Source organism: Lissotriton helveticus, chromosome 9 (genome assembly GCF_964261635.1).
Source record: "Lissotriton helveticus chromosome 9, aLisHel1.1, whole genome shotgun sequence".
Lineage (NCBI taxonomy): Eukaryota > Metazoa > Chordata > Amphibia > Caudata > Salamandridae > Lissotriton > Lissotriton helveticus.
The window spans coordinates 90,343,656-90,356,501 of record NC_136070.1 but is presented as its reverse complement, the minus strand read 5'-3'; the positions used below and the strand labels follow the sequence as shown (position 1 = coordinate 90,356,501).

Below are 12,846 nucleotides of genomic sequence, written 5' to 3'. Positions count from 1 at the left end.
ACAAAAGGTCTTGAAGCATCTTTGATAAATTAGCCTGGCAGTGAGATTTGCACAGTGCATTCATCATCTGTACCTTAAGATAACTGTACACCATTCCCATAAAATGCCCTTTTCATTGTTATTGGAGCATCAGAAAAGAAAATAATGCAGTACCTGTGATTTACTACTATAACGTTTATAACACTGAGCAACATTTTACAAATGGGGGCTTCTAACAACAGCTAAAACCATCAAATTCTATACTCGGGACAAGCAAACGACAAACGGAGCTCGATGTGGTTCTAAAGGGGCTACTGATTTCGAAGTCATTCGTTTTGCAGCAGGAAGTTTGAGGAAATTACGAACCACCTTCTTCAGATATTTAATAAAGGTGCACCAATCTACTTCAAGAGGCTCAAATGCCCCCCTTTTTAGGGCAATTCACTAATGACATCTCATCAGAAGTGGATAATACAGGTAAGGATAACAAAGGACAAATGAACAACTCACTCCTGTTCTCATTTCCTGTCTTAATAAGTTGAATCGGCTCTGCCTATGTCGGTTACCTGCTCAATGTATAGGTCTTCTTTCCTGTCCCACAGCAGCACCCTAGTCTAGTCACAAGATGATTGGATTACATTAGTGTGGACAACAAGTGAGAGGATCAGGCAGGATGGTTTTAGTGGGGTACAAACAAGCTGCACTGCATCCTCACTTTCTATCGTCACCATGCAACTGAACCTCAACCAATTGTAGCACTCCCCCAATTTGCAGACATTGTTTTACCTGAGCAGGTGAGTCTGGCTCTCGGCTTAATTACTCTTCCTAACTGAAAGCAAAGGAGGCCTGTCTGATAGCACCATGCAAGGCCAGTCCCTCTCTGGTGGCCACTGAAGGGTCGCACATTATCAGACTGGCCAAGAATTGCTCATTTACAGTAAGGAGTAGTTTCTGTCCTGTAACTCCAGTTCTGTAGTAGGGGTATCTCTGGTATAGTCATAATCTAGTAAATAGTCCCGCCCATGTGCGCGGACCCCGGAGCAATCAAAAATAATCTCTTAAGTTGTCAAAACATGCAGAACTGCACAGACACTTAAGAGAGAATTTAAAGACAGATAATGCAGCCTATATCCACAGGCTACACTGTCCAGTACTTCAACTAGAAACTCCACCAAAATCCACAAACAGCACAGCCTGTCCAGGGTTTTCTTACTGAGAAAACCTTACCTTTGACAGCAAAACCCTCTGGAATGAAAGAGAGGAAGAAGTGGACAGACAAGCCCCATAGGCTGCCATTATGTGGCTCAAAACAGGATACTGTGCCTTTAAGAGAACTTTCCAGAAGCCTCACAGTATCCCAGAATGCACTGCAGGTCCCTTTTACTTTCAGTTCTTTTTGAAGGCGTAACACGCCAGACCTGTAGCATTTCTTACGTGAATATCTCTCTCCACCGGGGAGGAGGGCGGGCGCTTATGACTATAACAGAGATACCCCTACTACAGAACTGGAGTTACAGGACAGAAACTACTCCTTCTGTAGTAGGGGATCTCTGTGTATAGTCATAATCTAGTGAATAGAATGGCAAGCCCATCCCCACACCAAAGCGGCGGTGGAGAAAATAGAAATAACACCACTACTGTGCGAACAGATTTCGCAGCGAAGCCTGCCCAACCCGAGCATCTGCCCTGGCATCAGTGTCCAGACAGTAATGCTTAACAAAGGTATGGACCGACTTCCAAGTGGCTGCCTTGCAGATATCTGCAAGTGGAACACTACGGAGCAAAGCAGTCGTGGCAGCTTTGCCCCTGGTGGAATGAGCCTTAGGTTTACCCCCTAAGGTCTTATCAGCCTTTTGGTAACACAATTGTATACAGGACACAATCCACCTCGAGATTGACTGTTTAGAGGTAGCAAGACCAGTCCTGACCGATCCATAATTGATAAACAATTGGTCCGACCTACGAATATCTTTGGTTTTATTTAGATAAAATTTCAACACCCTCCTAACATCCAGGGAACGCAGAGACCGTTCCGCTGGAGATGAAGGATTCTGAAAAATCGTAGGCAAAGCTATAGTCTGGTCAACATGGAAGTCAGATATAACCTTCGGAAGAACTTTTAGGGTGAGTACGCATAACAACCTTAGCAGCATGAAATACAGTATAAGGTTCCTGGCAACACACGCCTGAATTTCCCTCACCCTGCGGGCCGATGTAATGGCCACGAGGAACGCCGCCTTCCAGGACAGGTGCTGCAATGAAGCCTTATGAATAGGTTCAAAAAGCCCCTTCATCTATCAGGACAGCACCACGTTCAATTCCCATGAAGGCAAAAGAAGCCGGACAGCAGGGAACACTGTCTTCGAGCCTTCACAAAAACCCTTTGATCACAGGGATCTGAAAGAAGGAAGTCTGTGAAGGCCATTTCCTGTAGGCCGTCAGCGCAGCAAGATGAACCTCAATGCAATGGACATTAAGGCCAGATTGCGCCAGGTGTAGAAGATACGGAAGGATGACATCCTCCTTCCACGTCCTAACGGCCTAACGGCTAGGGCGTGCGACCTCGGACCTGGAGGAGCTAGGTTCGAGTCTCGGTAACGACGCCAAAACCTCCTGTGATTCTGGGCAAATCACTTAATCTCCCCGTGCCTAAAATGAAAGTAACTGGAAAAACGTAAAAATGTAACGTAACTGGAAAAATATGTAAAGCGCTCTGATACCTGATTCGGTTCGGGTCTAGTTCGCGCTATATAAAACTCTGCAAATAAATAAAATAAAAATAGGTCATAGTCCTTGAACTTGCACCAGATGCAAAAACCTCTTCCACTTGTAAGCATATGAAGTCCTAGTGGAAGGTCGCCTAGTCTCCTTCAGTATGTCCATACAAACTTCTGGTAGATTCAAATGGACATAACGCACTACTCAGGAGCCATGCCGCCAAACTCAAAGACGAGGTGTTGGGGTGCAACATCTGCCCCCCCGAACTTCGTGAGAAGGTCCGGCCTGCACGGCAGCTGTATGTGAGGAAGGAGAGACCGGTGAAGCAGGTCCGTGAACCACCACTGCCTGGGCCATTCCAGGGCAATCAGGATCATCCGCGCCCTGGACTGGGACAGTTTGATGAGTACCGCCGGAATCAGGGGAATGGGCGGAAAAGCGTACAGAAAGCTGTTCGACCAGTTAATCCATAACGTATACCCCAGCGTCCCCTGCTGGTAGTACCCGGAGGCGAAGTCTCAGCATTTGCTGCTTTCGGCGGTGGAGAACAGATCTACGTCTGGAGTCCCCCACCTTGCGAAGACTTCTCCTAGTACTTTGTCGTTTATGACCCATTAGTGGTCTTCCTGAATCAGTCTGCTTAGTGCGACTGTCTGAACCTTCTGCACACCTAGCAGATGGGTAACCATGATCGTCAGTCCTCCGGCTAGAAGCCAGCGCTAGATCGCCTGCGCCTCCTGCAACAGAGTGCGCAATCTCGAACCCCCCTACTTGGTGAGGCAATACATCGTGGGCGTATTGTCCGTCTGTACAAGCAGAGAGTTGGTCTGGAAGGACGTAAGAAACGCCTTCAGTGCCAAGTGAACAGTTCTGAGTTCCAGGAAATTGATGTGATACGTGGACTCCAACGGGGACCACGTTCCTTGTATCCGTAAGTCTCCGGAATGTGCCCCCCAGCTGTGGCGAGACGCATCCGTCACGATAGTGTGTGCGAGAATGTCCTTGTGAAAGGGAACCCCTCTGAGGAGATTCTCCGCCGAACACCACCACTTCAGAGACTGAAGCGCATGCAGAGACAGTCGTATCCTGTCGTCCCAAGATCCATTCCTCTGATCCCACTGATCCTCCAAGCACTCCTGCAAAGGTCTCATGTGCAGCCGTGCGTGTGGCGTGAGGAAGATACCACTAAAGAGATCAGCCTATAATGGATATTTTCTTGAACACCATTTTTTAATAAGTCAATAAAATAGTTCTGTTGAATAATGATGCAATATATTTGGAATTTCAATGATCTGCACTGTACAGCTTTGCATTCTTCACATTGGTCTTCCCTTTCTTTTGCCACACACACTGTGCCCTTACATCACTTCTTGCAAAGTTCAGCTGTGAGCTCAGAGAGCTGCACATCATTAAGGGAGGGGAGCTTAGAGAATCATGAATTCTTCATTTCAGTACACTGAAGTAAGTCTAGCTGGAAAAAAAGATTGAGGAAACATCACAAAGAATCACAATAAAGGCCCGCGGGTCAGGACTCTATAAGAAAAATAACTGACTTGATTTGCACTTCAAAGTCGATAAACAACCAAGATCTGAAACAAAATCCCTCTCCAATTCAGGTTTGATTATTACAGCCTACATTTCAGAAAGGATTTCTCCAAAGAACAACTCAACTTCCACTGATCAGGAACCTCCCGGCTTCTACCGTATTACGAGTTTGCAAGTCAAGAAGGGCCATGGCCACCAGTCTTCGGTGTAGACCTGACTAGCTCTTCGCATCTGTAAATTGATTTACAGCTAGGTCCAAACAGTATGAATACCAAACTGTACATTCATGCCACATAACAAGAAAAGGTACGCTAGAGGAAATATCAGTCTCATACCTCGATAGTTTATTATTTCAGTTCCGAGCACCTGAGTCATCTCTAGAACGGTTATAAAGGCTTTGTCCATCGACGTTAATGGGAAGGGAGACATTCGGTGCCTTCGTGCCACCTTGGTAATATCAACGGCACTGTGACCTGGGAAAAAAAAAAAGTAAGAACAAACATTTCTATTAATTTTTTTTATACATTGATGACAACCCTAATTCTGTTCTTGTCAACCATGGAGTCAACTTCTCTAGACGGGGACAGCAGAGAAAACAACTCCGCTTTGATTAAAGAGAGGGCGTGAAGTCCGTGCTCTCACGTGGACACATGACTCTTCCACCCTATTTTAACCCTCTTTTGAAACTACAAGAGAAATAGGTTGTATTTAATTTGTTTACATAAAATCTGACCAAATAAAAACTAAAGCTCACTCAGTCTTTAATAACATTCATAAAAGTTCCTCATAAATGGGTGAACCACTGCTCAGAAATAAATCACGTATTAGGAGACATAATAAAGATACGACTGCCTTCTTACAGGAAACAGATGATGAGGTCACTAAAAAGGGGGTATGTGCAATACCAGCCAACTACATTGAGTGGTGAACCACAGTGACATGCTAGAACTCCCTCTGAAAGGAGACATTTCTCCCATTTACAAAAGGAAACGTAACATGGCTCCATGGGTACTCTAATCTTAAAACCTGGGCTCCTCTGCAGTTAGGATGGAGACAGGTAAGTGTTCTACATGATCTACGCCTAAGGCAAACATTGGGAATGGTTGTCACCGCTTTAACCATTTTTCCCAAGAAAGAGTTACAATAAAATCCAAATGCACACTATGACACTGGAGCACGTAAATATAGTATATGGTGAATGTTGAATCCAGGAAGTAACGCATGTGTACTTTATGCTCATCCTTTGTATTTTCATTGCTTCAAGTGCTGAGACAGGATGACTAGAATATGAACATAGACACCAGGCAGCCGACACAAGTTTCATCTGGTTCAGACTTTACATGCTTGATGGATTTTGTTTTTTCTTATAGACAATAGTTATTTATTGTAAGTTATATCAGAACCGTTCGATCCCACAGGCATTAACAGTTATGGCAAGCGAGTAGTATAAACTTGTCAAAGAGTACACCCTGGGTTCATTCATTCATAACACGGAGCGAGGTGAACTTTGCCGATTCAGTTTAATTTATAGGAATTGCCATGATCAGCTTATGTGCGTGAACCAGCTCCAAAGTGATGAAAACCATATTCTAATTGCAAATTCGAGAATTAGAGGCTCAACATAAAATACATTGCTCACACGACACCCACAAGTCTCATATAATGGATAGTGGGCACTTGCTCGCCTAAAGGCTTGGAAAATGGGGGGACATGGCAGATCCCCTGATCACCCACAAACTTAAAATACTTCAAAGGGAATCTTATTAGATACACGGATAGCAAAAGGAACATGCACCAGGCACCACCGAAGTTTCCTACGACAATTTAAAGATTTTCTTCTGTATAAGTCTAATATGATTGAAAGCCAGGATTTTATGCATATCTTAAATCGTTCCACTGCCACGTTTGAGTCTCTAAGGAAAGGAGAGATTATTCTCCAATATGGGCAGACACCTCTTTGAGATGGGTAAACTGATGTACATCGCCAGGAGTGTTCAATTCCATCACAGTAGCAACATAATATCTGATGTAGCAGCACAAACAACTACAGTTTCTTCAGTAAAATGAAAAGGCGAGAGCGCAAAGTGCCCCAGATGTTGAGAATCTACAGTAGATCCAATCTAGGTTTGTTATTTGCAGAAAGTTCAGAGAGTAATGGAACAATTTAGGCAAGTGTCTAAGGGGCACTGATTTAATTGTTGCACAAAACAGGCACAGTCAATGTGGCCCTTCTTTTAAAGAATGGCGGAGAGAAATGTTAAGACTATAGGGCATTGAATACCATTTGGCTACAAGGTGAAATGGATTGCACAAATGTATTCATGCATGGAGGACCTTTAGTCACAAAACAGATGTCACTGAAATGATGACTTCCTAAGTGGGAAAAGGAAATGTGAATGGCATTGTTTTTATACATTGATAACCTATATATAGATATATATATAGATATATATATAGATATATATATATATATATATATATATCTAGGTATATATATATATATATCTAGGTATATATATATATATATATTCACTGAAAAAACCATAGGTTATAGACCATATATAGTTAGGAATTAGCATTTACAAAACCTTGAAAATTCACTGAAAAAACCATAGGTTATAGACCATATATAGTTAGGAATTAGCATTTAAAAAACCTTATTTTACTCACACAAAACCATTGAAATTCCATATATAGTTAGTTGCACTAACTATATATCGTGCACCCGCAATCCACTGCTGATCATGTCACATATTACATCATTCATGACATGGTCAGTGACATCACTGATGACATCTCAAATGACATCACTGATGACAACATCCAGTGACTGTATTTTTCTGTAAAGTTAAAATATGTCTTGAGTGGATGTATAAGTGTCTGGATGAAGGATTTAGTAGGTGCATGACTGACTGTATGAGTGAGTGATTAAATGTGTCTCACTGAATGCATGGGTTAGTGACTAAACTGTCTTAATTTGTGCATCATTATGTCTGTTGTTCTGTAAACTGCTGCATGTGTTGATCATTAGCTATACGAGAGGCTATATGTGTTATTAATTGGTTGCCCAAGTATTTCTATGGGAGATTGAGTTTGTGTGGGGGTGGCTGGAAGGTGTGAGACTCTATGCATAGATGTGTGAGCAGTTTATTCACTAGGTGTATGAGTTCAAGAGTGCATGTGGAAACAGCTACATGGGCAGTTGACTGTGTGCATGAGTGTATTGATGAGTGAATGGATATCTCAATGCTACATGTCATAGTAAGTACATATGTAAAACACAGTACATGTGAGAGTTGGCATATATAAATAACTGTGCATGAGAGCCACTGAATGAGTGAGTGGTTGTATCGATCATTGTGAACTTGTATCAGGGATTGTATAAGAGAGTAAATATGTGTTAGTATATGTTTCAATAAGTAAGGTGTGTTTAACTGTATAGTTGAAGAAATGGAGGTGAGATTGTTTCTTTGCATGACTGACTGGGTGTGTGAGTAACTCCATGGATGAGTGGCAGTGTGTGAGTGTCTGTATACACTGAGTGTATCTAAGGTTATATTAGAGTCTGAAGAGGTTTATCGTATTAGCACAAGAATGATGTCAAATGAGATGTCATCAGTGATGTCATCAGTGATGTCATCAGTGATGTCACTGACCATGTCATGAATGATGTAATATGTGACATGATCAGCAGTGGATTGCGGGTGCACGATATATAGTTAGTGCAACTAACTATATATGGAATTTCAATGGTTTTGTGTGAGTAAAATAAGGTTTTTTAAATGCTAATTCCTAACTATATATGGTCTATAACCTATGGTTTTTTCAGTGAATTTTCAAGGTTTTGTAAATGCTAATTCCTAACTATATATGGTCTATAACCTATGGTTTTTTCAGTGAATTTTCAAGGTTTTGTAAATGCTAATTCCTAACTATATATGGTCCATAACCTATGGTTTTTTCTGTGAATTTCATTGGTTTTTTAACAGCTAATATCTGTAGCTGTAAAATGTATTCTTCTTTAAATCCAAAAATATATTTTATATGTTTATGAATAATTTTTTTTTAAAATATTTTTTTTTCTTCGTTCCCGCTTCGCAAATCGGGAAGCTTCCCGTTAGCTGACCTTGATGCCGCGAAATAGACCGCGAGCCGGTAAACGTTTCTTTACCGCAAGTGCCGCGTTACAAAACAACATCGTGACGCCTCCCGTCCGCATGACGTTTCACGTTGTCGCGTGATACGTCATATGACGTACTACGTTAGCGAACTGGTACGCGAAGCGAGTCGCAAAGAGCAGGTTTCTGGAAGCAAACCGGGAGGCCCTGCAAAGCGCTTAACGTAAACACAGCAAGTCATGTGACTTGGTAATAACACTTTTCATTGGTTCATTTCACTTTTGGTTTCCTAATGATGTAAGACTAGGTCGTATAATCTAAAATGAACACTTTTGATTGGTTGAGAACTCTTGTTTTTCCCAAATGATGAAAATCCCTCCTTCTTTCCTCACTCTGACTTTCATCATTGTGAGAGAAAGACCCTTTGTGATCACTGAGCAATGGCTTCTTTAGTAGCTTCAGCTGGTGCTTCCCCACCACCTCCACCACATCCAAGGAAGAGTGGACCACCTGCTCAAGTTATAATTCAACAAGAAGAAGAAGAAGAGGAACAGGAGGACGAGCACGAAGAGAGGCAGTTTTTGCCTGAGCAGCCCAGGACGTCTCACCGGAAAGAAAACTTCATTTGGCAATTTTTTAAAATTCCCAAAGGTCAGAAAAAAGTAAATGCAAGATACGTAACTTGCCTTATATGTCAAGATAGACTGTCCAGAGGGACCGACAAAAAATACAGTTTCGGAAACTACACAATGCATCGCCATATGACTAGGTGGCATCCTAACAACTACAGTGCTGCACAGTTTCGGAACGACCTAGATAATCTCCCTATTATGGCCAGAAGATCTGTTGTACCGGAAGTAACGGGACCAGAGGGCAGGGAGATGGTGCCAAATATACAAATGAGATTTGGTGAAGTAAAACACACCTGCGTATTTTGCGATGGATTCATTTCCTACGGAGAAAGAAGCATCACTCTGATCAACAGAGCTATTGACTATCATATGCAAGTTTGTCCGAAACGCCCAAAATAATAAATACTTCTTTTTTTTGTTTTGTTGCTCCTGTTGAGCCCTTTACAATGAATCGTTTTCATTGCCCCCTCCAAGAAAAACCCAAAAAAATATAAAACTGTTCCGAAAAATTCAAAAACAGTAAAAAAATGTTCAGAAAAAAAAAAAAAAAAAGTTCTTTTCAGAACTACCTCCCCGTTATTAAAAAATTGGTACAATATTTGGAACTGTGCCAACCTCTATTTCTCTTAGTTCGCTTCCTAGTTCGCTCGCCGGTACGCGAACTGGAAGCGAACCAAAAACAGTAAGTATAAGGGAGGGAAACACACACTTATGTTAAAATAAAGACAGCTATAGGGGAGTAAACTAGAGATACTATTACCCGTAATCCACTGCTGATGATGTCACATATTACATCATTCATGACATGCTCAGTGACATCATCAGCAGAGGATTGCGGGTTTTTTGACAACATGCCTTATCCACGGTTTAATAACGCTGCCTTTTGCTTTATATAAGTTTTCAAATTGTATGAAATATATACCAATAGGTCGTTATGAACCTTTAGGTAGTGCTTTTCTTCATGAGGTCTGGTCGCTTCCATACACATACAGATGTTTCAAAGATGATCAAGAAGTTTATCTGAATGGAGAGGAATGCACTGAGACGCCAGATCATTCACTAATGTGTAGGCACATACAGTTACACGGTTCATGCAACAAACACCGACCAAATATGGCTTGCGTGTTGCAAGGCACGCCAGTTCCTGCTATCATCCCCACGTTCAAGTTGTTGGAAAATGGTAGTTATTTGATGCTCAATAATGAAGATTGTTCTGAGTTAATTAAAAGTATTCCTTTTATCGTAACAGTAAGTGAACGGGTTATTTGCTGCAGAAATGTTCTATTTCCTCCCACACATGAACATAGGGAGTTTTCAATCTGGCCACAAATACCAACCTTGGGACACGTTTCAACGGCATGGCAAGAATAAGAGCTCTTTTGTCTCAGAGAGAGGTGGCCTTGAGTTCGGCCCGTGAAACTTTCGTACTTCACATAGCGAACACCCGTACAGAGGTGCACACCCTTTTCAATTAAGATTTGCCTTTCAATTTCAGCAACATGTTTCCGACTATCTTTAACGCATCCTCCACAAAGTCCCTGACACACTTTTTTAAAGTTGTTACCAGTGGCCTCGTGACTTCATTTGAGAAAATCTTTGGAGTCATCCCTGCTTCCTTTCATTGTATTTTCTGCACTCTGGTTCGTGGATTGGCATTTTTACTTGCATTACCAGCGGACGCTCTTGTGCTTTTTTACATTTTTAAATATGGATGTCCCTCCTATGCAACCTCCGACCCTGCAGCTGCTGACACTGTTCCGCAATCGCATGCTAGAATATTATGGCACAATGCCGTTGGCGATATTAAGCACGGCATATGGATTATCTTTTCGGTTCTCCTACTTCACCTGTATCCAGCCTGTATTTCACTGCCTGACCTGTGATTTCGATTGGGCCATTGATTTGTGTCTCTGCGGACCGGTTTCTCCTGACGTCGACTTTAATCAGCTGATGACTCCTATCATTACTCACGAGTTGGTTTGTCCTGGCGAAAGGATTATGGCTGTGGCATTGATGCATGGACTACTTGGTCCCTGGAATTTACTGGCGGCAGCACAGTCTTTCTTGGAACAGAGCTTTCTTGAAAACCCACCGAGCTGTCCTCTGATGGTGATAGAGGATCCGGTGCTGGGAGAGCACGTATGTTCTTTTCCGCTTTTAAATTGGATGGCTGAACTGTTTTCGGATGAAGACGGTGACTTCCTATTGGAGGCTGTTGCAGCTTATTTTGCATACACAGTTATGTCATAGACCTTTTTCATGTTTGATATGCTGAGTACTAGCATTTCATTGACAATTCATTAACTTATTTGTCAAGTTTTTATTATTTACCTTGCCTATTGGCTTAAGACTCGATAAAGTACTTGGCTGTTTTATTTTTCTTTAGCATTAAATTTTCCTAGTTTTTAATGCTTTACCTTGCGGACCGTCCACATATAAACTTGCAATCTGCTCTCATGAGATGGCACTTCTATTATCTTATTCAGTTCGTTTCCGGATCATGAGGAGGTGTCATCTAGGTCCTGGATATCTTTACACCGTGTTAAGTTAGCATGGGCTCATTACCGGTTTAAACGCCATTTTTCCTTTTTTGCAACTTCTGCACACGACACTTAGTTGTTGCTTTAGCTTTCCACCTAGTAGTTCATCGTGGTTTACATGAGAATAATATGTTATTGGTCTACTATCTGCTTTACTTGTTAAACTATATCTGTACAGCGAGTGCTAAAGTTTCAAGAACAACACGATACAGAATTGTTATGAGGTCTGATCTCCACGACTTCATACTCATAACATAAGTGCAACTTCTGCCAATTCTGGGCATGAGGCGGGTTTTATATTGCTTTGCCGAACACACATACACAACAGTTGATGCGGTTCACATGAAGAGAGAGCTGGTGTATGCTGATGTGATTCCTTCAAATCTAAGACACTAAAGTATGGGCACGCCCTAAACCAACACAAAGAGACCTTCTTAGCAAATAATATAATATGTGTATTAGGGAGGGTGAGATATAAGCAGCCGCGGGCCGTGGAGGGAGTTACGGTGAGGCAGGGAGGCGGGGAGGGGGAGAAGCAGGGTGGAGCCCTCTCTACCTTGCCCCTCCCCCTCCCCGCCTCCCTGCCCCACCGTAACTCCCTCCACGGCCCGCGGCTGCTTATAAGTGTTGCTAACTCTTATTCATTTACAGCATGTTAACATACTGTCACCATTCGCTTTTTATGTACTAGTAACTATGCTGGTAATTTTGCTACTGATAATATGTGTACTTGTATTCTCCACCCTGCTTCTCCCCCTCCCCGCCTCCCTGCCTCACCGTAACTCCCTCCACGGCCCGCGGCTGCTTATAAGTGTTGCTAACTCTTATTCATTTACAGCATGTTAACATACTATCACCATTCACTTTTTATGTACTAGTAACTATGCTGGTAATTTTGCTACTGATAATATGTGTACTTTTATTATCTAAGGTACTACGCCTGAGAAGACGGCATTAGTAAATAAACATTTCAAATACACATGTGTTCTTCTTAACTCCATTTTCTGGTTTCTAAGAAATCTATAACGACCGACTGTTCATGAGTTCCACGTATCCTGAGGTACTATAAGTTCATATTCTGGATTGTCTAAACATTGAGAGTTTGTTATATCCAATGTGACACTGTACCTAGCTTGCTAAGGAGTTTTTGATTACTAACGTGAGTTTTGGGACACCCTAATTCGCCGAGGTTCCAATCCTCTGTCCACAGTTCTGTGTGAGAACAGAAACCCTGCGACAGGGGCACCCCCGACCCTTGCTGGAGCTTCATCACACTTGCGATACAACTCCAGCAATGCGCCACCTTTACGGCAC

At 42.2% G+C, this 12,846-nt stretch overlaps 1 protein-coding gene across 11 annotated transcripts in view; it reads right to left on the bottom strand.

Moving 5' to 3' along the window:
• The window catches only part of GPHN (gephyrin), a 1,934,090-nt gene that overhangs the window by 142,502 nt on the left and 1,778,742 nt on the right, over positions 1-12,846 (bottom strand). For all 11 annotated transcript variants that reach the window (XM_078659537.1, XM_078659532.1, XM_078659529.1 and 8 more), the window contains one exon: positions 4,578-4,715. In XM_078659537.1, the coding sequence (XP_078515663.1) occupies positions 4,578-4,715 (138 nt within the window). The remainder of the gene's footprint in view (positions 1-4,577; positions 4,716-12,846) is intronic.